This window comes from Pyricularia pennisetigena (assembly GCF_004337985.1).
Source record: "Pyricularia pennisetigena strain Br36 chromosome 7 map unlocalized Pyricularia_pennisetigena_Br36_Scf_8, whole genome shotgun sequence".
Classification (NCBI taxonomy): Eukaryota; Fungi; Ascomycota; class Sordariomycetes; order Magnaporthales; family Pyriculariaceae; genus Pyricularia; species Pyricularia pennisetigena.
The window spans coordinates 1,905,492-1,930,528 of record NW_021940920.1 but is presented as its reverse complement, the minus strand read 5'-3'; the positions used below and the strand labels follow the sequence as shown (position 1 = coordinate 1,930,528).

Here is a 25,037-nt window from a genome sequence, read left to right as displayed (position 1 = left end):
GCCTCGACCTGTCCATTCGCCACCGGAGAGATCGGACTGGCGCATCATGAGATGAAAGTCTGGTAATTAAACCCAAATCCAAGCAGCGCAAATATAGAGAGACAGAGACGGAGAAGGAAAAATACCCTTTTCTTTTCGGGGGAAAATTTTGTTGCAACACGTGCAGACCATCTAATCCATCCATCATTCACCACACCACACCAAGACGCCCATTCAATTCGTAATTACCGCTAAAAAGCCAGCCCACCCATCCACGTACGTCCCAGTAGCCACTGTTTCTTTGACAGCTCGAGCTGGAGGGGGGAAGCGAGCGGAACCAAGGGTTGCTGTGCATCCAGGACAGGGGTGTCGGCCCTGCTCTTCCGCCTTACCGGAGTCAGACCAGGATGTATCTGGGGAGATGTCCTTCGTGCATGGTGTAGGCTTGATGCTTGGGGCTAGGCTATTATTGGGCTTGGTGCTGGGCGCCTGTTCTTGGCATGTTCACTCGGCCGATATTTACCCACGCAGCTGATATCTCTCAGTGTTATTATCATACGACGAGTTGTGTCTTGTTTGCATCGAGAGTGCTGGCTTTTGTCACCTTGAACGATTGATTGCCGAGGGCAGCACACATTCCAGGTCAGTATGGTAACTGTTGCAGGGGGCATGGCCGACGACAAGGTTGACCAATCTTATCGTAACCACCTCAAACACCGTGGCATATGGGGGGGCCAAGTAAGCGAAGGTGGAAGCCGGGAAAGGTACCGAATTTACCTAGTCATGCTCTTGCCTTTGTGTTTTTACAGACACGTAACAGGCCAATCTGTGATGTAGGTAGATAGCTCGCCATCACATCACCCTTGCCCTGACTGAAATCGCGTCAGCTAAGGGTCATTGTGTGGGGGAACAAGAAAGATAGAAGCGAAAGGGACAAAAGACCCAGTCATCTGCGCAGATTGTATTGGCTGAAATGATGCGTCACTCTCGTCTGTATTTTAGATTGATTGCGAGATAAGGCGAGCCTTGTGGGGTTTTTTTTTTTTTTTTTTTTGTTTTTTTTGTTTTCTTTCGTTCGCTTCGCATGCCGGGGTCCCCATCCGCTTGTTGTATATGTATATTGTATCCGGACAATATCTGTCTGTACATCCGTCAACTCTATCAAGCCGCCCGTTGGGTACGGGCGGGAAAATAAGGACGGTGCCCACCCTGGTCTACTTTTTTGGGGGGAGGAATTTGGGGGTTTGCATGGATTCCCTTCCCCAATCTCCAAATGTAAAATAGGCACAAGCGGGCCACCACTCCGAGTCTGGAACGGACGATTGGTCGCCGAACAGCTAAGCAGACCTGTTCCTGGGTGTTCCCTCTTGGCTTTTTTTTCTGTCGGTCCCGGTTGCATGGGACTTTTTTTCTTGTCTTTTCTTTTTAATTTTTTTTTCTCATCCCTTTACCACGGTTATTTTCCTCCTTGACAATCTTGATAGAATTTTTCCCCAGTCCATCCCGTTAAAAGAGGGATTATCCACAACACCATCTTTAATTCTTGCTGCCTGAATATCACAGTGTGTCCTTTGCCTCTCTTTAACTCTGGTGTGTTGGGACGACTGGAGATCGAGGGAGCTGGAATTTGTTACCGAGCATCCAACCTGCGGCTCTATTGGCTGGCAATCCGATTCGCGTGGATCTGTCCAAGCCATTTCGGCTATCCCGTCCATCCATCACCCATCTTCCATCTAACAAAAGCCTATCCACATATAACAGGAGCAGGGCTTGCTGCTTACTGCATTTTCGTGTCAAGTCTTTTATTTTTTTGTTTTGTTTGTTTTTGGTGACCTGGAGCCGGTCACGTTTTCTTTTTTTTTTTTCTTTCTTTTTTTGTCTTGCAGCTCGAACAGGCACTCAACTGGCGCTGGAAGGAGGCAGTTCCCTGTTCCCGAAGCCGGATCTTGCATTCGTGTTGCATCCGATCGAACACCCAGCTTGCGCCACCATAAAGGACGAGACAGGCTGTGGAGGGGACCAAGGGGAAATAAATCCCCTGGGCAGCACGGGAGATTAAATCAGAAATTAGCAGATGGAATCGAAACCGACGACACCAACACAGGCATCATTACCATCAACAGCAACAGCACCACGACAATAACAGCAACAACAACAACTACTACAATGTGGCCCTTGTCCTCCCGACCGACCGACTCGGCCGTGGTAGGCGACGTCAAGGTGGCGCTTCCCCCGCCTCTGGGTGCGCTGGACCTGCGCGACAGGCGGTTCCAAATAGGCTCTGTGCGCAGCGCCAGCTACCCGAGCAGCAACCCGGGAGAGCTCAGCGGCGGCAGCCAAAGCACCAAGCTCGCCCTGCATGTGTCAGGTTCTGGCGGCGGCGCAACAGATGACGCCTGCGGTCAGCAGCAGCAGCAGCAGCAGCAGCAGCAACAAAAACCACAACAACAACCACCACCGCCCGCGGCATCGTCTTTGAAATATATACTCGAGCACCCGCAGCATGCATCCTCTGCGCCCTCATTATTAAAGCACTCACATTCTTCATCCTCGTCGTCATTATCCCTACCACTGGACAGCAGTAAACCAGGCGTCGCATCCAAGGACAACGGCGAGGGGAATTCCCGCGGACCGACGCCTTCGCCGGCAATCGGCGACCTGCAGCTTTCGTCCAAAAACTCAGCTCCGACCTCGGCATCGGCAACGCCAAAACCCCAGGAGCGACCCAAGTCCAGAAAGGAGGATCGCCGACTCAACAAGCTCCGCCGCCGGGCCAGGACCATGGAGCCGCCCGTGCTCTCGTTCTACGGCGCCCAGCCGGTGCCGCTGCAGTCGCGCTTCGCCACCATCAAGCGCCGCCTGATTGCCGGTCGCGAGAAGGAGGTGGCCGCCAGCTGGGCGCGGCTCATCGTCGCCCTCAACGCCGAGATGGCCGCCATCCGGGAGACGTCGTCGTCGCTCGAGCTGATGGGCGCCATCGACTACGCCGACATCGAGAACCCCGCCCGCATCGCCGAGTTCAGCAAGCTGCTCAAGCGCTTCGGCGTGGGCGTCGTCCGCGGCGTCGTCCCACCCCGCGACGCCGAGGCCTGGGTCGAGGAGACGAGGAGGTACCTCGAAACCAAGCACGACATCAAGCCGCCGCCGCCGCAGGACCCGACCTGTTTCGACTTCTTTTGGACCCCGGCCCAGATCAGGGCCAGGGCGCACCCGCACGTGCTGCGTGCCATGAAGTTCGCCATGAGTCTGTGGGACTCGACCGAGGAGGATCGCATGGCCACCCGTTTCCCCATCACTTACGCCGATCGTATCCGCATCCACGTCAACTCCAACGCCGCCCCCGCCCCCGCACCAGCACCTGCACCTGCACCTTCAGCAGCGCAGAGCGAGCCGAGTCCCGAGAGCAAAGCCGCGGCAGCCACAGCACCTGCACCTGCACCTGCACCTGCACCCGTCGCCACCGCCCCAGAACCTTCCGAGCAGACCGCGCCATCGGCACCGCCGTCCTCATTACCATCGCCAACCACGGCGGCGGCGGCAGCTGACACGGCCGCTGCCGAAAACTCGGGCATCATAATCGCCCAGGTCGACGGTGGATCGCTCGAGCGCTGGGAGCCTGACGGGTACGGGCGCAGCGGGACGTACGATTCCATCTTCCGCGGCAACTGGGAAGACTACGACCCGTGGGACGCGGCCGGGCGGATCAGCGCCACGCCGGACCTGTACAACGGCGCGGGGGCGTGCAGCATCTTTCGCATGTTCCAGGGCCTCCTCGCCCTAACCCAAGTCCAGCCGGGCATGATCCGGCTGCTCCCGTCGCCCAAGCTCGTCACGGCCTACTTCCTGCTGCGGCCATTCTTTTCCCCCAAGAAGCCTGCACCGGAAGGGGCGGCGCGCGAGGGTCCAGAGTGGGAGGCCTTCCTGCACCCGGACAACTGGGAGCTGGACGAGGAGCAAAACACCATCATCCACGGCGCGGTTCCGGGCCACGCGCAGCGAGTCACGGAGCTTTGGCACCCGCACCTCGACCTCAAGCGGACGCTGGTCACGCCGCCGGACCTGCAGGCGGGCGACTACATCATCTGGCATTGCGAGACGGCCTACACCATCACGTCGTCGGCCGTCTCTTCGTCTTCTTCCCCGGCGACGACAGCAGCAGCAGCAGCAGCAGCCGAGCCGAGCACTCCCGTCCCCAAGGCGACCAACACCGACGGGCCCCGCCACGAGCGCTTCATGGTGTACGCGCCCGCGTGCCCGCTGACGCAGACCAACGCGCTGTACATGGCGCGGCAGCGCAAGAACTTTCTCCGCGGCCACCCGGGCCCGGACTTTGACAGCACGGGAACGGGGCTGGGGACCGAGGCGCCGCACGTGGGGCGGCTCGGGGAGAAGGAGATCCGCGAGGTGGGAGGGGAGGAAGGGTTGAGGGCCATGGGTCTCGCGCCGTGGAGTGCGGGGATCGGTGGGGGCCAGAGCGACGACGGGTCCTCGACCGAGGAAGGCGGCAGCAAGGCCGACAAGATGGATGTCGACGGCGAGAGGTCGGCTGGTGCCGAGGCCGAGGCCGAGGCCGACGGTTCAAAGATGGACGTCGACGAAAAGGCGCCAGAGCTGCCGCTGTCGGCTGCCGAGGTGGAGCTGGTCAGGCTGGCCAACATCATCCTTTTCCCTGACAAGTACGAGTTTTACATGGCGACCCGCAACAGCTCGCCGGACGGGAGGGAGAGGGAGACTTCTTGAGGGAGGTGTAATCATGTGTGCATTGGATATATAACGTGGCGCGTGCATTATTTCTTTGGTTCGACTTTCGCATTTGCCTTCTTGGGGGTTACCATCCTTTGTGTAAGCTCTGGGCTTCTGTTCCCGTTCTGTCTTTCCCGCTCTAGTTGCGCTGTATATATATACATGGCAGTTTTTTTCTTGTCCAAATTGGTCAGGACAAGGTTTGAAGCTAGTCATTCTAACACTTTGTCCGATGAACCCTACCCTTGGAATATCACGCTGGTATTTGAGGATTTTGCAAACGCTTGCTACTCAAGCGCCCAATCCTATGATAAGAAATTATTTTTCCTGGCTCATCCGTCTGGCGTACTCTCAAATCTACTTGCTTGCATCTCGCATCAACCACGGCTTATGATATGGATTTGGAAATCAACGACTCACTTGCATACAGGCATACGGTCTAGTAAACGCCCGTCTTGGCCGAGGAGCATATAAATACGTCGTATACAAGTGCAGCAAGCAAAGCACAGTGAGGCCCGCATAAAGACTGCAATTTGCCGCCCACGCTGTCGATGGCAAGCCTACGTCGCAACTAGAATGAGAAGAAGAAATCAAAATCAAAATCAAACGGCTCTTCAACATGTGCAGACACCGTCTTCCTTCTCAGGAGTCCAGAATGCACAGGCCGGGCGCCGTGTGCTCAGGTTCAAGTTGATCGAGGGGCTTGTTCTCCTCTCACTGTTCTGTGGTTGCCAACATCGCGCCTCCTGACATTGGTTTCCGGGAGACAGTCCACTGCCGTGCCGGTAGTGATTGGGCTTTGTTTGACGCTTCTAACGCGCGCGCTTTACAACCTCACTCTCTACCTAATGACGCATTGTTTGATTTTATATCTCTTTAGCACCACCGCACGTTATCGTGTTAGCCTGGTTGTACGTTCCATTAGACAAGTCATTCTTTTTCTCAAGCCATTCATTTGAAACTTGATGTCAGCACTAATCAAACGAACATAACAAGCCGCTATTTTGGGAGCCGTAATATCCTGGCCCTGAATAGACCATGCACCTTTCTGATAACGGTGGCAAAAGGATTGTTCTTGATACTGACGATGCCACTACATGCACGACTACAATTGGAGATGCGGTCGTCGAGTGTAAGGGTAGCGGGTGAGAATTGTAATAGCCGGAATAGACCCTGGTCATCGCGGAGTGCTTCTGCTAGTACAACTGGTTGTGTTTCCCTACTATTCTAGTTTAACTAGAAGTGCAGGACTTAGAAAGGATGAGCCAATAATTTTTTTTTTTTTTTCTCTCTACAAATGGTCGATTGAGTGGTAATCAAAAGTTAAAGCGCCAATGCGTACGTGTACGTCTCGTTTTACCATGGTTGCTTCACCGACTGCACAAACCCCGACGCAGTACTATAAGGTCCGAGCATGGCATTGCATTGAATATTTTGCTTGATACCATTGTTACCACAGTAGTGGTTGAGGTTGTGGATCTTTGACAGGGAGTACGCAATAGCCTTGACTCGCAGGCAGCCGGAAAGTTGGATCAAGCTACTTACTCATGCTATGGTAGATACTGAGTAGTTTATCCCAGAAGTATGGGACCCTCAACATTATTCCCATGCAGAATCCCTCCTACTCTGTATCTGATACGAGCTACAGTATTTGTTACCAAAAGACACCGTGTTCAGCTGATCCTCGGAAGAGATGGCTGGCTTGTACATAGTACCAGGCTCACATCGTTAGGTAGGATGAGCAACATGTAATGGACGGAGGATTAATTGATCCGCAAAAGACGGCCGAGTGTTGCAGACTTTAATGATTTTTCGAGCTTTTACATGATTAGATAAGAACAATGAATCGACGTTGGTTGATATGTATGTTATATTCTCATAGCTCTCTCTCTCTCCGGTCTCTGTGGTCTCTGTTATACGTACCAATGGACCACTAACCTGATCCTTAATACCCTCTAGGCGAGTTACCGTGATGTGGGTTCGTGACCCTTATTCTCTTATCAAGATCGGCATTAGCGAGCCCGGCAGTGGGTGCATGATGCCGAAAGGAGACGAGCACCATCAAATGATTCAAATGGGGCAAATGCAGCCAAGTCCCGGCTTCGACGTATTTAAAAACCATACCTTTGTGCAGACTACATTGGATTAGACTTTGGCTTGTATCCATCCAGTCTTTATAGTTCGCTTGGGACGAAACCGGTATATTCAAAATGCCAACTTCTACGAGCTTTTCCCAAGGGCAAGCCTTGGACATCGACTTGTTACTGTCCAAACGCATACGAAGATGGCAACCTGGGGCCAGTAAGAAGCTAAAATCTTAACCCTTAGTACTGTTATTCATAAGCCAAATTTGCTGACCAGCCTCTTAGTTCGTCGGTTGATTCCGCTGGGGAGCAAACCGGGAATGATCTCTCTTGTGCCCGGTAAGTCCCGGAACTAGAACCACGATTGAGAATGAAAAAGCTCGGTAGTTTGACGGGAAGCTGACGCCACAACTGGAACCATTTAGGAATGCCACACCCGTCAACCTTTCCATTTTCAAATGTTTCTTTTGACGTCAAAAATCCCGACGGAGGACCGGAAGAAACCATTACATTGGGCCACGAGCTGACGTCGAACGCCTTCCAATACGACCTGGCAGGTGGTAACGCGCATCTGATTGACGTACATTTTCCCCCATTACTTTTTCTTTTCCTTTTTTTGTTTTTTATCCCCAAACCTTATCCCAAACTGGGAGTGTATCTTCTGCTGACTTTGTTATGGCAGTGGTTCCTCGAACTACAAAAGCGTGTTCACGGATTTTCAAAAGGCGAAAATTGGTCATGTTGCGTCGGCAATGGAAGCCAGGACCTCATTTTCAAGGCCTTCCAGGTCTTTACAGACCCAGGAGATGCCGTAATGATTGAATCGTAAGTCAAATTTTATTCTCTCTGGCTGGGAAGACAGCAGCGGGTTCAAATGGAGAGAGGATGTTGATTCACTGACACTGACCAAAAACTACTCCTTCAACAGACCATCCTACGCGTGAGTTGGCCCAACACTGCGTTTCAACAGCAGACGGCAATGACAGGCTAGACAGGTTTAGCAGGGGATGGATTTTTTTTTTTTTTTTTTTTTTTTTTTTTTTTTTTTTTTTTTTTTTTTTTTTTTTTTTTTTTCTCTCTGTTTGAATGACTGACTGATTGACTGATCGACCCGTTAACTGACTTGTTACAGCGGGGTTGTTGGCTTTCTCAAGGCCGAAAACCACAAGCTTATTGAGATCCCGACGGATGCATACGGCATCATCCCAGCGGAACTGGAGAAGATCCTGTCCAGCTGGCTACCAGGGCGTCCCCGGCCCAAGGTCCTGTACACCACGCCAATAGGATCCAACCCGACCGGAGCGACCTGCCCGGAGTCGCGCAAGATTGAGATGTAGGTTATACGATTAAGGATCTTACCCGTGGTGTCATTGCGGATACCGTGCTGGGGGGTGCCTGATTCGTGCTAAATGACGGATTGGTCTTAGACTCATGCTGGCGTACCGATTCGATTTTGTCATCTTCGAGGATGATGCCTACTACTATCTCAATTACGACCCGCCCAGCATGGCGCGAAGCTACCTTGGGTTGGAGGTCGAGCTGATGGGAACCTCTGGCCGCGTTGCGCGGTTCGACTCGTTGAGCAAGGTCGTCAGCTCGGGAATGCGAATTGGTTTCCTCACTGGGTCAAAGCAGGTCGTACAGCTCGTAACCAGGGTGACCGAGAACACAAAGTAAGGATTCCGCTATAGACCCCACACAATCTCGCCTTGACCGCACGCAGCTAAACGTACAACCCTCCCACCGCCTTGCCCCCAGCCTCCAACCATGCACCACCACGCAGGTCCTCGCCCTCGCTCTTTTCCGGCACTGGGGTCACGACGGCTTCCTGACCCACGGGAAGGCGGTCGCCGATCTGTACCGTCGGCGGCGTGACCTGTTTTGCGCGGCCGCTAGCAAACACCTCGCCGCGCTGGCGACGTGGCACACACCGACCGCGGGCATGTTTTTGTGGCTAAAACTTCGGCTGCCGCGCTGTTTGGATAGTTTCGAACTGATGGAACAGGGAGCGCTGCAAAACCGGGTGCTCGCCCTACCCGGGGGTGCTTTTTTTGTGGATAGTGCAAAAACGAGCCATATCCGTATCAGTTTTAGTTTAATCGCCGAGGACCAGATCGACGAAGCGTGTGCGCGTCTTGCAGATCTGGTGCGGTGGGCTTGGGAAACGACAGGGGAGGATGAAGGGGCGAGTGATAGCTCCTCATAATCTCATAAAAGTGTGAGGCATTAGCATCTAATGGACAACTTCATATACCCATGACTAGGCCATGCCAAAGGTTTCCTTATTACGGTCCCAGACGAGACCAGATGTACTAGTTTGTTTGTTAGTTGAGTATGTGTCGTCTCCCACAGGCGGAAGGATCCCTGTACTTTTGGTCAGGCTATTCACCCTCTGTTTGGGCTACTCATTCTGTCTTGCAGCGCGTGTCTGATTTGGCCAGTTGCGATAACTTACCAGCATAAGCTGGGTGTCCAAGGTAGACTCTCCATTGAGAGCTAGACATCGATCACGTATAGAACCGCGGGCTGCTCAACCACCGAAGCGTTGCTCCCACGCCGCGAGGGAATAGTCCTTGCTGTCGCGGCTGTGCTTGTAAGACTGGGCTGGATTTGTTTGCATATCAGTGTCTAGGAAAGTCGGGAGGGACGGTTAGGAGCTGATGGTAACTTGGCATAACAACCAGAGGTCCATTTCGTTTCGTCGATTGATCTTTTGGAATGACATCTATCCCCGGTGGGTAGCCCCACTACATCACATATCTAAAGTACTTGTTCTCCTTGTCTGTGAGGTCCTTGAACGCCAACCTGTCCCGCTCCTCCTGGTCTTGAGGGAGTTGCGCGCGTATCTTGTTCTCTCGACGAAGGATCACATAAAGCGCCGATGCCGAGGCAATTACGATGCAGTAACTGGTGACGGTTAGCTGGGGTGCTACGAGTTTCGCCTTCGCTTTTCGATGACAAGATAACGAGTCACATACCAGACAGTTAATCCAATCCATAGCTCAGGATAATGCTCCCTCCTACTCTGACTCCTGACCATCAGCGGGCCGACAATATTGCCGACGCAGTACGCCACAAAGACGGCCGCCGCGACAAAGCTCTTCTTGGTCTCGCCCGCGACGTTGCCCGCTCCAAGGGCGACGGTCAGGCTAACGGCCGGTCCGAAGAATCCAATGAGCGAATAGCCGACCACGGGGGCGACGGGCCTACTGTTGACACCACCCCAGTCCGACTTCCAAATGGTGACGAAGCCGGCCACAACGGGCAGGCAGCAGGTGATCAGGAGCGGGATGCGGATATCAGGGGTGCGGGCCGAGAACCAGCCGGTGAGTAGGATGCCGACGGCACTGATCAGGCCGAGGGGAAACTGAAAGAGGATGCTGTCGAGGGCAGAGTAACCAAAGGTCGAGACGATCAAGGGCCCGAAGCCCGAGACCGCGCCGTTGACGGTATATCTGTGATTGGCAGATACCAAATGATGGGGTGGATGGAACGTATCAGCAACAAGTCTATGGAAAAAGAGACCCGGATGGTCGCCAGATCGATCCGACTTACGCAGCTGCCATGATGACAAACACAAGCCAAACCTTGACATCGCAAACAGCCTCTACAACCTGCGCCATCTTGATCTCATGCACATCACGCCTCACTCCAGTCTGTCCTGCCCGGAGTCTCTCCAGAGCAGCGACGCGTTCCTCTGGAGTGAGGAACCATGCGTCGAGCGGTGAGTTGGGCAGGAAAAGGCACCATATGCCAAACAAAAAGGTCAGGGCACCGGCGAGAACGTAAATATACTGCCACGAAGTCAGAGTGCCGCCGCGGATCTGGGCAAAGGCATAGTTCAGTGCGCCACCTATCACGATGAACCATCCCGTGGCGGATAGCCAGCAGCTTTGTCGCAGGGCCTGCTCGGACTGGGTGTAGAAGCCGCTGACGGTGGTCACAAAGGCCGTCGGAATGATGGCCTCGGTGAAGCCAAGGAAGAACCTTTGGGCCAGGAGCCCCTGCCAGGTGGTGACGCCAGCGGTGGCGGCGCATATGACGGCCCAGACCATGACGACCGACGGGAGTACGTGACGGGTCCGGAAGCGCTGCAGGGTGTAGATCATGGGGTAAGAGCCCACGAGCTGGCCAAAGTAAAAAATGGACGTAGCCCAGCTCAAACGGGTGGTGTCTGCCGTGCCGGCGGCAGGGTCTATGACTGAAAGTTGCAGGTCCGAGGTCATGCCAAAGAGGGCAGCGCTGCCGAGAATGGCTTTGTCGTAGTAGACGAGCCCATAGCCTGTGCCGCATCTCTATGAGCACTTGTAATGGCAGCCAGTCAGCAGAGCAGCAGACTTACCAATGACCATAGCAGGCATGAGAAAGAGGTCGATCTTCCTTAGCGCCCGTTTCGCCACCTCTGGATCTATGGGTTGCGCAGACTCGACAATGTAGCCGCTGGGGTCGACCTCATTTGGATTCGAGTCATAATAGCTTCCTTCTACGGGTTGGAGGTTGCGCGGAGCCATTCTTGCATGGACTAGCGAGATTTGACGCGGATGTGGCTGATATAAAAATCTCTTTCGTTTTGGCCCAACGTCAAGAGTCTGCGCTTTCAGCGATTGAGAGATTTATTTTAAATTCGCTTAGAAAAATGGCAGAGTGCCAACCAAACTAAACGAACAGAGTCGCAATGCCCCGCACCTGTACCCATCTTGAACGGTTAATGTCGGCGTCATGACAAGCTCATCCGGGTGCTGGGCTTGTCCAAGAGAAAAGATCGTATTGCACAAGTGTCGGGAAGACGAAATCGGTCGGCAGGAGAGATGGCTTTTCGTCTTGCTGGGAATATTGCCATCTTTCGCGATGTGGATCTCTGAGCGAGTCAATCCGAAGACCTTGCTTGTACTGTAACAAGGACAATCGGTAGACTTGGGCACGTGATTTACCCCACCATTGGTAACATCGTCGGTTTATGTTCGATTTCGCCCCGGCGAGATACCCTGGGTTACTTGACTCCACCAATGTGCTGCGACGCCACGGATCGACCACAAGGGAAGGCAACCAAAATTATCCATGTCCGAGCCCGCCAATCCTGGCCAGCCTCAACCCCCTAGGTCGGCCTCAAAATATGACAGTTAGCGTCAAGTTCGTTCAATTTTCTGCTCTGCTGCCTAGCACTTGGGCTTGATCCATCTTTCATTTGTCGGGACCCCAAAGTCTAGCCGCCAGACCCTAGTTAGACATCCGAATGTTTCCCGCCCAGTAGTCGATCATTTTGAGTCACCGCCGATAGTATCGGTAAGGCTACCGCTGATAATGTTGGTAAGGCTGCCGTCTGATTGTTCTGCCAAGACCATGACCAAGACCAAAGTAGACGAACAAAGAATGTATGTGCTGGACGCGCATGGCATAAAGTTTATGCAGGCAGAGCAGGCAGGCAACCGGCCGCCCGGCCAGCAGGGCTATCGTGATTTTGTGATGGGCCTGCATTATCATGTTGCGGTTGCCTGACATGAACTCTGCTCACTGTGATCGAATATAAATATGTACCCTATTTATCGGGCAGCCTGACATACACCACAATCCATTTTCCATACCAGGCCTTCTTTTCAGCCGTGTGCTCCTCCCAATCTCGAAGCACTTCAGAGACGTATCGCTCTTACTTTCACCTTCAAGTGAAGCATCATGGCTCGAGCAACCAAGGGCCGCCAAAGTCGGCGCTCTAAAGCCACTAAAGAAGCCTCGGCCTGCAAATGCGGCAAGTCCCGCAAGGTTGCCGGAAAACGTGGCAAAATTGTTGTTGATGAGGATTCATCTCCAGAGTCCGAGCAGGAGGAAGACTCCACCTCCAAGTGTAGCACCGATGATGAGACCGAGGATGAAGAGACCGACGACCAGTCCACCGAGGAGGATACGAATGAAGAGGCAGACCGCAAGAAAAGCAAATCCAAAAAGTCAAAAAAGTCCAAGAAGGCCAAGAAGAAGTTCGCACCTCGCGGCTCCTTAGCTACCCCCAAGAACATCTACCGTTCGCTCAAGGACAGCGACGGCAACTGGACGTGGGTGGACAAGTATCCCAAGGTAAGTCAACCTCGTTCATAGAGCAATCTCGCCCGTCTTCCGTCATCCCCTTCGTTAACACAAAAACTCAAAACACAGGACGTCCCAGAGCCTGCAGAGAACGACGAGACGGCCCAATACGCCGTCTTGGTGCGCAACGTCAAGTCCAACGATGCCCGCAAGAAGCTCGAGGCGCACTCCATCGTGATTCAGTCTCCTCACCTCAAGAAGGCCCTGGCCGAGATCCTGAACGACTACCCGGGCGTGGCCATCGAGCTGGACCGGCTTGAATTCGAGGCCCCTTTTGTCCCCTTTGTCCACCGCTGGGAAAAGTTCAAGGCCTACGTCGCCGAGGTTGCCAAAGACGCCGACGCCGACGACAAGGACAAAAGGGACATGAGCCAGCACCTGACAGTCCTGGACGGGATCCTCCGGTACGAGATTGGTGACAAGATTGCCGCCTTTGAGGACTACATCCGCCACGGCGTCATCAAATTCTCGGACTTATGGATGATCTTTCAGCCCGGGGACGCCGCCGTCACCAGCGCGCAGACCGTGGCCATGGAGGTGGTCGAGACCGAGTACATGGAGAACCAGTGCGGCAAGTTCCTGCGTGTGCGCGGCGAGTGTGTCGACTTCTCTGGTACCGAGTTCGGCCGCTCCGAAGTGGCGACCGACATTCCAGAGTTCCTCGGCACCAAGCCCATCACCGGGCTGAACATCAACCCCTTGTCGTTTCACGCCGACCGGGACGCGCTAAGCGCCGCCCTCATCAGTCGCGGCGCCCGTTTCGAGGAGCTCGCGGGTCACAAGTACCGGCAGTACTCTGGCACCGCCATCGGCTGGGACCAGCAGGGCAAGGAGGTTCCCGTCGAGATCAGCGGACGCGTCGTCGTCGACATCGAGAGCTTCAACCGCTTCTCTCCCTGGCCGACCCCGCGCCGCTATGTCGACGACTGGAACGCGCGGGATCTGGAGCGTCTCGAGGCGTACAAGCTGGAGCACGGCCTGAATGAGGATGGGTCTGTCAAGCTGACGCCCTTCCACCAGATGATCTGCCACCGCCGCACGCGTGGCTACAGCCTCAAGGCAAAGAAGTGGCTCGACTTTTACGTCGACCGCATCGCCGACATACGCTGGGACGACGGCGCGTTCGACAAGCTCGTGCTGGACCAGGACCACAAGGAGCTCATCATGGCCTTCACCGAGTCTCAGCTTGACGCCGAGTCCAAGGGATCGTTTGACGACGTCATCGCCGGCAAGGGCCAGGGAGTTATCTGCCTGCTGTCGGGGCCTCCGGGAGTGGGTAAGACGCTTACGGCTGAGGCGGTGGCCGAACACCTCCGCGTGCCGCTGCATACGCTCAGTTCGGGCGACCTGGGTAGCCGGCCGCACGAGGTCGAGGCCGGCCTGTCGCGGATACTGGAGCTGGTCGCGCGGTGGAACGCCGTACTGCTGTTGGACGAGTGCGACGTCTTCCTCGAGGCCCGGTCGACCCACGACCTGGAACGCAACAAGGTCGTGTCCATCTTCCTGCGGACCCTCGAGTACTTCCAGGGTATCATGTTCATGACCACCAACCGCTGCGATAATATCGACCGCGCCTTCCAGTCTCGCATCCACGTAAGCCTCGAGTACCCGGACCTGACACCGGCCTCCCGTGCCGCCATTTGGCGCAACTTTCTGGGCGGCAGGATGTCGGTGCCCGAGCGGGACATTGACGACCTCGCCGAGATCGAGCTCAATGGTCGCCAGATCAAGAACGTACTCAAGACTGCGCAGCTACTGGCTAGCCGCAAGGGTAGCGCCTTGAAGAGCGAGTTCATCCACACGGTTCTTGCCATCGAGAAGAGGAGACCTGGTCAAAACAAACCCATTAGTTAGATGGAATCAATTCGTGTTTCTGACTGTCTCACTTGTCCAAATAGCGTTCGTTTGATAGGTCTGGCCAGCAATGAGATTGTCGAGCTCATCAACTCCCACAGCCCTGTCGTCAACTGTGATAATTGTTCAGCATCTAAGCAGAGTGGGGGGTTCTGCTGTTACAACTTCTCACTCGTTAGGATAGTCCAGCGCCTCTTATCATGTTGCATTTTCGCTACAGTTTGGGCTCCGGTCACCGACAATCCAGCTGTTTTCCGTCTCATAGTTGGTTCGTGGCACACTCACTCTGGTATTGTGAGGCCAATAGCATGGTATCAAGATGCAAGAGTCGTGAACATTGGTCATCGCACACCACATTCCCTTTCCTCAAAATGCAGTTACAAAAAAAAAAAAAAAAAAAAAGGATATAAAAGGACACATTAAACGCCGTGGCCATACATTACCATCAAACAAGAATTTCGCAATCTTGCGTCGTAGAGTCATCTCCCGTACAAACTCCCATACGACTTCCAGCTTGGTACTGGAAACGCCGCCATCACACACAAAAATACAAGCATGCGCATCCTGCTTCCGGTCTCACGGTTCCCTTCTCTCAGAGTGACATTGGCTTCCAATTACGCTCCATGGCCTTGTGATCGGGCGCGGCAAGCTTCTTCGCCTTCTTGGCAGATTGCTCGCCCTTTCTCTTGTTTGCCATTGCTTTTGGCGACCCTTCGTCTCCGGGCTTGTACTCTTGAGGCTGGAAATTGGGGTTATTGAAATGTATCGTATTCAGCGGGCTGTTTTGCATAGTCGCCGTCTGCAAAGTCTGCTCTTCCTTTGCCACAGGGAAGTCTGAAAACGCATTCGATTGTGCTGTAGGCCAACAGTGCGTGCTAAACCGTATTGGGTGCTGCTGCTCTTGGTGCTGCGGCGGGTCATGGTATTGATGGTGGTGCTGGAGATGGTGCTGCACGGCAACGTACGATTGTGGTGGAACTTCGTGAAGAGACTGTTGACGGCTTCGTTGGGAAGCATAGGTAACCGACAAGGCTGGAGATGGAGCTGGCGGTGTCATTTGTTGCGTGTAGGACGTTGGCGACGGCGTCCATGACGCGGCTGGGTCTGGACGCTGACTGTAAGATGGGGCATTCATCAATTCCTGCTGACGCTGACCCCCTTTAGGATTCAAGTCGAACCCCGGAATCATGCTGAGAACGTCATAGTTGATATTGGAGGCAGTTGAGTCCATTCCCCATTGGCTCATTTGTTGTATATCCGGTACTATCTCAGTGGGAATCATGGCGCGATATACCTGCAGGTCGACAGGCTGGGGTGCCGGCTTGTAGAGGATGTCATAATGATCCGGGCGGAACAGAAGGTGAATCACAGGGCCCAAAGTCGATTCATCCTGGCCGTTGGCCTCGTCCGGGAAGCGGTAGACATTAACTTGCTCACCGGCACTGCGATCCAGATATGCAATCTCGAGAACAAACCCCGCCGGCTTCAATAAAACCTCGACAAGCAAGGTGACCCCCAGGTGATCAATCTCACGATCAATAGGCTCGATCGTACCGCTGCAGTGATTCTGGACTCCGCCGTTGGTGAATGGCTCGTAATCGCCAGGGTGACCCTTGAGGTACGAGGCAGCCAGCATGCGAAGGTGATAGACTATGGCACTGGAGACTTCAGGTTGGTTAAAGCGGGTGTGCAGGTGAGCCAAGGCGCCTTCTTGATCTCCTTGGACAAGGAAATCGCCAATTTCCTTGAGAAGTGCCAATGTTTCGTCCACCATGTCCTCCCAGATATACGAACCATACCCACCAACGTTGGATATGTAGTCGTTCAGAGAAGTGACACGCTCATGCTCCCCCTTAATCTTAGCAGAAGTCGCTGTCAGGATGAGGGTCTCAAAGTACGCGTAGCCGATTGCTGATTCGAATGTTAGTTTACATTGGTAATGATGCTGTTGATAACGAACCAAACCCTGGTGACAGGGTACGTAGGTCCTGCTCACCTCTCCAGCCGCAATTGCCGTCGCCAAGTATGGGGCGATAGTGCGAGTACGTGTTCGGGAGAGCCTGGCAACCAAGTCAGCCCCATCCATGGTTTCAGCGGCATAGTAAGATGCAAACTGGGTGTTGGGAATTCCATCTCCTTCCCATTTTGCGATCTTTCTAGTTGGATTACGTCGGGCATGTCGGCGCTAGCTTACCATCGTCTTCTCCACGTAGACCGGGTCGGCCTTGGCGTATTCTTCGGTTATGGCATGGCTTGGCTGTTTGAAACCAACGAGAGGACCCTGTTTCAGAGGATAAATAAAGATACAAGTCAGCGCTGTCGATCCAACAAGGGTAAGGTATGTGGTGGTGGAAGCCCGAGGACAATCAATTGGCGTGATCAGAACCTAGCTTAGCGGAATGCGGGGAAATCGAAAATAGCGATCTGGATCAGGAGCTTGACGGTCGCCAAAGGGGCAACGACCATTACACAATTGAGTTTAAACAGCGTTTTGGAGTGCTATAGACTGGGAAAATGAAAAGAGAGCTGCATAATATAGGACGACAAACGCTTACCGTAAGTTGTGGCTGATATTCCCTTGCAGCAGCCTCCTGAGCAGCGAGGTCGTCGGTTGCGGCGACGCCTTCGTCCATTTTGGTGATGACCGTCGTCTCCCGCAAAAGACGAGCGGTCGCGAGGAGCTCCGGGTCGTTCAGCCGATTGCGAACGAGGCTGTGAGTGGTGGGCGAGGAGGGCGATGGCAACGATGACAATAGTTGGTGAGAAGATGGCCGAGAATGAGGGAGGCTGTGTCGGTTGAGCTGATGGCTTGGGAGCTGGTAGCTCGAAAAGTCGAAATCGCCAACCACCACGGCAGACGAGGTGGGGTTGGTTCTGCTGTAGCGATGACGATCGAGGAGAGCAGCTGCTGCAGCTGCCGTTGCTGGTGTTGTATGGGGAGGTGAAGGAGCCACCCCAGACAGGGTAGCCCCCTCTCTTTGGTTGATAGCTGCCCCACCTGTGCCTGGCTCCGCAGCGATGGTGTTCTCGTTTGTGCAAGGTCCCTCCTGTTGCTGCTGTGCTGGAATTCCTCCACTTCCAGCTTCTCGTCTGCTGACCTGAATCGAGTCGCATCCAATTGCCGCAAGCAGAAAGGAGTTTGGCAATTGCTGCTGTGAATAGTACGAGAAATCGGCCTCTTGGTCGGCGCTGAACCCAAATGGGTATGCGAATTGGTCGACAGGGTTTGGTCGCGGCCGGAACATCGGGCTGCCTTGGGGTCTGTTTTTGTTATTTTTTTTTTTTTTTTCCTTGGAGGTTGCCGTCGCCTTTGTGCGCGCGTATTCGTTTGGTGGTTTACTCCTCAGTGCCTTTGGCGGAGCACCCAAATCGGCTGAAAGTCTGGCACGATCCGTCTTCAGCCTTCACACTTTCCACTCGGGTTGTCTCTCTTGGCCAGGTCTGTGCAGTGCTGCTTGTTTCTTTGCCTTTTTGAATCAAGATGACAACATGCCCTCCCGCACCTACACGGAAGGGATTTGCAGGTGCGAGGGATCACAACGAGGACGAAATTTGATAGGAGATGGATTAGGCGACTCAAACGGAATGCGGTCCGACAGGTTATAAGTGATGAACCAACGTGGCCGGGGTTTGGATCTGGGTCTGGGTCTGGGTCTCGGTCTAGGTGCGGCCTTGGTTGCACATTGACGTGCTACTGCTTTGTGCGGTCAAACACCGTACCAGCTCGTCAGATGTCAGCAAACCGGAGAAAATATCTTGGTGGTCGCTCGCTTAATGTAAGTAGGGAAGAGATCGTGGAGTTGGACTCTCCCAGGCCCAGCCGTGTCGAATCGTGGTTGAAGTGGAGCAGAAGATAGTGTGCCAGTCGGAGGGCGGGAGGGGGGTTCCAGCTTGGAATTGTAACGGAGCATGGGATCTGTCTATCTGCTTGCCCAGTACATACCAAGCGAGATATCGACCTGTGCTCTTTGCGATGTCGGCTACGGCGGCTGTGCCGTGTGAGAAGATGCACAGGAATCTACCGAATAATATTGAGATGTTATAGTACGATACGGGGGGATGCCTTGGTTGACAGATGTGGCTGCAGCAGGATTTCTTTTGAGGAGGATAATAGCGAATAAGGGGAGAGAAGGACAGCTCGAGTGAGTTGTGAGGGTGTAGGTGTGTTTTCCTTGTATATGTTATGGCCCTGTCTTAGCACAAACGAACAGACAAATTGCAGCAGCTGGCTGCTACATTGATTCCTTGACTTGATTAAGTTTTGAAATAGTGGCAGCATCCTCGAGCCATCTAATATTGCGTGGCAGGGTGTCACCAAGAACAGCCAGGTGGTGCTGGTGCTGGTGCTTGCCGTACTGTGTGCGTTGCACCGACCGACCATAACGCTTTGTTTCTATCCTCGTGAGTTTCTCCTATCCTTGTGCGCCCATGGCAAGGATTGGGACAACTGCGGCCGCCCGTGGCCTCCCTGTGACAGCTCAACTGGGACAAACAAAGAGGGAGGGTTTAAAGAGGTGGGTTTACCGAGAACTGGCTGGTGCGACGCCACTGACGATCATCTTTGTTGGATCGCAAGGCCCGAATTGGGGCGTAGATGATGGTATACAAACGGCGTCAGAAGTACTCCTCACTAAAAGTGTCGTCAAATAGGACACCACACTTCTTCAAATCGCACGGACGGGAAGACTGCCGGCTTTGGTGATGCCGGGAATTTTTACTCAATTAAAGCGGTCAGATCCACTGTTTGGCACCTGGGGGTTTTGCTGGCTGGGCTTGGTGGGATGACAATGTTTGGCCCGCATCAAGACTGGAAGGACGGGACGAACAGGTCAGCATACATTAAAACGGCAGCCGTTCAATTCCCTCCCTTCAGGAACCAGGGGTTTATTGTGATAGAAAGCTCTCCGGACGGATAATTCCATCTTCGCTAAAGCCAATTCCGGCGCAGGATGAAATGATGGGTCTGGTGCGAATCAAAGCAGTGCCTTGGTCTGCAGTCAATTAGAACATCCCCATTCATCCGGCACCTCGGTGCTGCTTTGCGACGCAGTTATCAAATGACCCCCGCATTCCAAGACCATCTATTACAGGACCTACCAGTTGAGATCCATGTACGAGATTAGAGACTTTTTTTTTTTACTGTGAACCCTAGCGAAGCGAAGAAAATCCGGCTCGTTTTATAGCTGGGTAGGTTACATTGCTGTCAGCCAGATTGCAGGCATCATTTCCAGTGACCATTGATAGGTCCGCCTATGGAGCAAATATACCTGCGGCAGCCCTGGACGAAGAAACCCTGGCAGGTGCCAACAGCTCATTGGACATCGCCGACCTTTACGGCCATGTTACCGTGTTCCCGAGTCTGGTCAGTGCAAGGTCTGGCCATTTATTTGCCCTTGATATCGCAACCAACGGACCCACTTTGACGGTGGGAGCATCCGACGCCAAGGTTAAATAACCACTATCGATCGCCGATTGAATTTGCGGTAAACTATGGTCTTGTGTAGGTCCGCAAAAGGCCACAGCAGCGCTTGGAAGCCATTTCAGGATTCGATTCATCAAAATCAACCATCAAATACACCCAAGGTACCTAGGCAGTGTGGTATTAGACTACAGTCTAGTGGCGTTGCAGAGAATGCGAGAAAGAGAAGAGATGGAGGCCATTTTGATGCCGCCACAGATCGAGTAGACCCCACATTACACTAGACTAGTGGCCTTAATAAGGTGCGCGTACTCGCTAATAGCAACCAGGGCGAGTGAAATAACAAACTCGGCCCTAGCAAATCCACAAACACTTACTTTGTACAATCGAGTCAAAAATCTCTCAATGTGACCCTCTGATGTGTCTTGTTTGACAATTCAGAACGGTTGCCACTGTCACTTTGTACCTCGTACTTTGAACTGAGCTCTGACCAACACAAAGGAAAGACTTGGCGTACTAAGTGCTTGATTGCTGACCAGTCAATCAGGGCGGAACCCAGAAACCCAATCGCTTCTCCAAGCGGAACGTGTCCGTCCCAAAGGCAGCCTGAACAAGAGAAAGGGAGCGAGCCGAGCCATTCGGGCTCGGAATTGATTAGAATGGAATGCACACCTTGTCCAACGGCCAGGATTACGTGCTGTTCACCGGGGGAGACTGTCGTTGCGCCTTACAGAGTCCCCACCCTGCCCTGGATCATAACAACATGGTCAAGTCAGGTCTCCTTCTCTGAAAGGGCAGCTTATCGACGACGAACCGGCAGTAATACGTACATGCACCATGGGTGAGCTAGTAAAATTTACGCTAACCTTATCCATGTCGCCCTAATAACCTAGGACGGTTATAAACCCGGCCCCTGCTGGCGTCGATCTTTCTCTATGTTAGCCTCTTCCTCTCCTTGCCCTTGCATTCGACTTTGTTTTCCCCCTCTTTTCTTTTTTGGACAAATTCTTTCTACCCACAAGCCTCTGACTTTTGCAATTACTGGCCGTCATCCCGAGTCGACCTCGCCCGGCAACTCACATGCTGTGCTTTACTGTAATGGTGAGCATCATCCGGAGCCCGTTTCCCCTTGCTCGCGCCACCGCGCACCCGTCAAAGTTGATAGGTCACATACCGGGTTCTTACCCCTCTCTCTGTGCCGTGTGTGCTGTGCTAGGATGAGCAGCCGCAGATTTGATGACGCCTGATGTTTCTTTTCTCTCTCTTAACCCGTTGCAAAGCGCGGGCTCTGGTAGAAGCATCTTTTTTATGCTGCCTCGCATCTGGTATCGTGGCAGACAACTCGTATTGCGTTGCGTTCTGAACTTACAGGGCCTGTGACTTTTCTTCTTGACTCTGGGCTACGCGATTGATCAGTCGCAATTCCAGTCGTGACAAAGGAATAGCTCTTTACCCTCTAGATGTAAGATCTCTCATGCATCCCGCGCCTTCATCTAACTGCTGCTACCGCATAGTGTAACCTTAAACATCCATTCCACCCGTGGCCCACCCTCCCTGTTTCTGGGCCCTCGAGAACCTTCCGTGTCTCGGGGAAAAAAAATCTGAAGTGGTGTTTGCCTGGCAAGTCTGGGCAACTAGAAGTCGGATGGCGTCAGGGACAGAAAACAAGGTTTTCTATGCCGTTTTTCTTTGCATCAGCACAAGCGACAATACGCCATCAACGAATCCGGCTCCGTACTCACCCATAAAACACAAAATACATTATCGATAGATAAAGATTGATGCGGTCTAGCTACTCTGCTTTGGTAGGCGGCATGACCCGTCCCCAAAGATCTGCAAGTAGACATTCCTTCATCCGTCCGTCTCTCCGCCTTTCCTTGCATCTGATAACTGCTTGATCTCCATCGAGCGTACTGGTTTTTCTCCCTTGCATCATGTGTGACCATAATATCCTGGCATTGGTGGCTGTGGATGATTGCCCATTACTATATTTGCAACCTGGGGAACAATTCACGGCTCGGCACTGGGAGCCGGTTACTGCTGAGGAAAACGGAACGCAGGGGGGAAAATCCCCCCGTTTTCATTTCATCCTGAAAGCAGCAACAAAAAGCAACTGCACCCTCTAAGATCATAGACCCAGGATGAGGATACAATGTTTGGTAGGCTCTGAAATCTTGGCCGTACCTGTTTAGGTTCTGTGGGTTTGTTGTCTACTACGTGCCGGTACACCCCTCTCCAATTGTACCAAGATCTTGGTTTTTCTTCATCTTCTTTTGTTTCTTCTACTCGTTCCATCTTTTTCGTGCCTGTCTGCCCTCACGAAACCGGCGAGGACTGCATACTGCATACTCTGGTCACGTCCCACCGATTTCATTGGTGGGACGCCTCAGATCGCACCACACACAACTTTCGTCCTCCTGTATGCCCTTTTTTCCCCCTGTTGGTCCGTCTTTCGCGCCGGGGAGTCTTCTCCGGGAGCCGTCCGTGGCCATAAATGCTACCTTAGTGTAGCGTCTCTCTCTCTATCATCTGTTGCGAAGGGGCCACCTCGGTATTATCTTATCCTCTTGCATCACCCACCACGCAGCTGGGGCACACAGTCACACTCGAAATATCCGCCAGTCTGGGAAAGCACGTCAGCATGTCACCCTGAAAAGAGCGAAATAATCAGCCAGCTGGCGCCGCACACCGAACACAAGACATACGATCCGGGAAAAAGTGACTTGTCAGAATAAAAGTCTCCGGTTTCGTATTCAAGCCGACGGTAAGACCGGGCTTGGCAATGAGTGCATCCTCCAAATGGCAAAAAGAGATTGTGGTCCGGGTGACCGAGGAATTGAAAAAGTCATGACATTATCATAATTTTTTTTAATCTTTTTGACGCGCAAAGCGCAATGCGCAAGGCGACAACAAACTCCGTAGCTCCCAAATGCCCGTACCGTCTAGTCTTCCGCGGCGATGTATGTGACGAGAAAAGAACCATAGAAATGAAAATCATGAAAAAAGACAGCCATAGTCCCCGAATCGTGAATGTGCTACCAAGAGCAGGACCCAACCATTTGAAGTGTTTCCGGGTTTAATCGGATCAGCTCCGATCATGCCCAGAAATATCACGTAAAAGTCGAATGAACTGCCGAGGAGTTGAGATATGACAGGGGCCCTGCGCCAGAGCTACTACCTCGTCCCCATGCAGTCCCCGCAGTCTTGCCCCTGCCGGCACGCGTGCTCCTCCTCACTGCATGACCAAGCCCGCCGAGGGGCTCGTCGAAGCCCATGAAGAAATCACCTTCGCCAGCGCCGCCAAAGAATCCGGCCGAGGCTTCACCCGTCCTGAGACCCTCGCTCGAGCTGAACAGTTGGCCAAAGTACAGGGGCAGCGCATCAGCCAAGCTCTTGATGGCCACGACGCGGTCCATATCGGCCCGTGACTCGATCTCGACCAGGCCACGCGACTGATCAATCTTGCCAGCGACCTTGCCGTCGATAATGAGGAACCCCAGGATGTCGCGGGCCTCGGCTTCAGTGATTCGGAGCTGTGCGGCTATCCAGTCGACGCGGACTCGCTCGTAAGGTGCGATCAGGCGCTGTACGGCCTTGGTGCGCATGGTACGCGTGACTTCGTCGATGTTCTCGGCAATGAATGGGTCGGCCAAGAGGTCCAGGTTCTTCTTGAGGACAGCCTCGTACTGGTGAATGTCATCACGTTGGTAAGCATCGACGAGGTCTTTCATGGCGGCGATGCGCGGGTCGTTGCGGTATGGCTTTGTTTCCTGTGAGTCGAAGGGGTTGATGTCGGATCGCATGAGCATCGTGGTCAGAAGTAGGTACTTGAGCACTTGGATGCGCTGCAGAGACCCGGCCTCGTCGTAGTTGCGGAACGACTCGAAAAAGTCCGACTGTGCATCCTTCCAGTTCTCCTCGGCCATGTGCATCTTGCCGCCGCACTCGCGTATGATGCCCATGATCTTGGGATGCGGCACCGCGGACCGCACCTTGAGAGCGCGCTGGTAAAGCCGCTTCAGCTGCTTGTTGTTGCGTGTCTCGGCATACATCTGGATCTCGAGTGCATAGATCTCAAGTAGGTATGTGCCCTTGCTCGGGTCATCTGTGCCGTCCTCGCGCTCGCATGACTTGTGAAGTTCGCGAAGCTTGCGAGTCACAGTGCCATACTCTTTTCTGTCGAGTAGAAGCTTGCACAGCTTGATGTTGGTCTTAAGCCAGAGACGCTCGTTGTTGGTGTTTTGAAAGCATGCCAATGTTAACGAGTAGAACTCCTCCATGCACTTGCCGGCCTCAGGTGAACCGCCCGCACCCTTTTCTATGTGGTCGAGCATGTTGTTGATGGACTTTTCTGAGTAGTTGCGCGTGACGGCGGATTTGACATATGTCAAGAGCTCCTTGTAGTGCTCTATTGCTTTGTCGTAATGCTGCATCTTGAACTCTAGCTTGATGGCCTGCTTGAGGCCCTTGAAGCCCCAGTCGCCCTTGGTCTCCTCCAGCGCCGGTATACCCAGAAACTCATCAATGGCCTCTTGGGGGTCGGACTGCTTGAGTTGTTTGGCATTGTAGTACTTGTTCTCTATATCGACAGCACCATCGTCGTTGTTGCTGTCGTCGTCTTCGTAATCAAAGTCGTATTCCTCTTCATCAGAGGCTTGCATGAAGTCGTCGTCCGACATGGTGGCGGTCAAGATCGCCGAGTCTGACAAAGTGTGATAGTCGGAGAGTATGCAAGGCCGTCGGTTGTCGGATGCGATGTCTCCTTGCTGCTGTCTTTGGTGATCAGCCGCTGCTCGGTTTGGCTGGGTTTACCATCACTGGCAATCGAGTGAGCTTCCAAAAGGTAATGCGGGGCATCCGCACTGGTTAGGCAGGGATGACGG

The 25,037-nt window shown here is 53.4% G+C and overlaps 8 protein-coding genes across 8 annotated transcripts; 4 read left to right on the top strand and 4 right to left on the bottom strand.

Annotated features, from left to right (window-relative positions):
• Positions 1 to 2,145: 2,145 nt before the first annotated feature.
• On the top strand, positions 2,146 to 4,719 carry PpBr36_09660 (uncharacterized protein; the record flags this gene model as incomplete). The annotated part of the gene is made up of 1 exon (XM_029896781.1): positions 2,146 to 4,719. The coding sequence occupies one exon, from the start codon at positions 2,146 to 2,148 to the stop codon at positions 4,717 to 4,719; it is 2,574 nt and encodes an 857-aa protein (XP_029744977.1).
• A 2,213-nt stretch (positions 4,720 to 6,932) lies between these two features.
• On the top strand, positions 6,933 to 9,012 carry PpBr36_09659 (uncharacterized protein; the record flags this gene model as incomplete). Its single annotated transcript, XM_029896780.1, has 7 exons — positions 6,933 to 7,023; positions 7,092 to 7,145; positions 7,232 to 7,386; positions 7,489 to 7,631; positions 7,939 to 8,139; positions 8,234 to 8,479; positions 8,565 to 9,012. 7 exons carry the CDS (start codon positions 6,933 to 6,935, stop codon positions 9,010 to 9,012), a joined length of 1,338 nt encoding a protein of 445 aa, XP_029744818.1.
• Positions 9,013 to 9,553: 541 nt separating this feature from the next.
• On the bottom strand, positions 9,554 to 11,317 carry PpBr36_09658 (uncharacterized protein; the record flags this gene model as incomplete). The annotated part of the gene is made up of 4 exons (XM_029896779.1): positions 9,554 to 9,713; positions 9,785 to 10,261; positions 10,362 to 11,088; positions 11,149 to 11,317. The coding sequence occupies 4 exons, from the start codon at positions 11,315 to 11,317 to the stop codon at positions 9,554 to 9,556; spliced, it is 1,533 nt and encodes a 510-aa protein (XP_029744817.1).
• A 547-nt stretch (positions 11,318 to 11,864) lies between these two features.
• PpBr36_09657 (uncharacterized protein) lies at positions 11,865 to 14,735 on the top strand (the record flags this gene model as incomplete). Its single annotated transcript, XM_029896778.1, has 4 exons — positions 11,865 to 11,925; positions 12,028 to 12,178; positions 12,473 to 12,872; positions 12,951 to 14,735. 4 exons carry the CDS (start codon positions 11,865 to 11,867, stop codon positions 14,733 to 14,735), a joined length of 2,397 nt encoding a protein of 798 aa, XP_029744763.1.
• Positions 14,736 to 15,327: 592 nt separating this feature from the next.
• On the bottom strand, positions 15,328 to 17,980 carry PpBr36_09656 (uncharacterized protein; the record flags this gene model as incomplete). The annotated part of the gene is made up of 4 exons (XM_029896777.1): positions 15,328 to 16,646; positions 16,732 to 16,795; positions 16,930 to 17,016; positions 17,291 to 17,980. 4 exons carry the CDS (start codon positions 17,978 to 17,980, stop codon positions 15,328 to 15,330), a joined length of 2,160 nt encoding a protein of 719 aa, XP_029744761.1.
• Positions 17,981 to 18,355: 375 nt separating this feature from the next.
• On the top strand, positions 18,356 to 18,856 carry PpBr36_09655 (uncharacterized protein; the record flags this gene model as incomplete). Its single annotated transcript, XM_029896776.1, has 2 exons — positions 18,356 to 18,455; positions 18,672 to 18,856. Coding segments are annotated over 2 exons (285 nt in total), but the record flags the coding sequence as incomplete, so codon positions are not given.
• A 2,479-nt stretch (positions 18,857 to 21,335) lies between these two features.
• Positions 21,336 to 21,455, bottom strand: PpBr36_09654 (uncharacterized protein; the record flags this gene model as incomplete). The annotated part of the gene is made up of 1 exon (XM_029896775.1): positions 21,336 to 21,455. One exon carries the CDS (start codon positions 21,453 to 21,455, stop codon positions 21,336 to 21,338), a length of 120 nt encoding a protein of 39 aa, XP_029744758.1.
• A 1,809-nt stretch (positions 21,456 to 23,264) lies between these two features.
• On the bottom strand, positions 23,265 to 24,833 carry PpBr36_09653 (uncharacterized protein; the record flags this gene model as incomplete). The annotated part of the gene is made up of 1 exon (XM_029896774.1): positions 23,265 to 24,833. One exon carries the CDS (start codon positions 24,831 to 24,833, stop codon positions 23,265 to 23,267), a length of 1,569 nt encoding a protein of 522 aa, XP_029744757.1.
• Between the last annotated feature and the right edge of the window lie 204 nt (positions 24,834 to 25,037).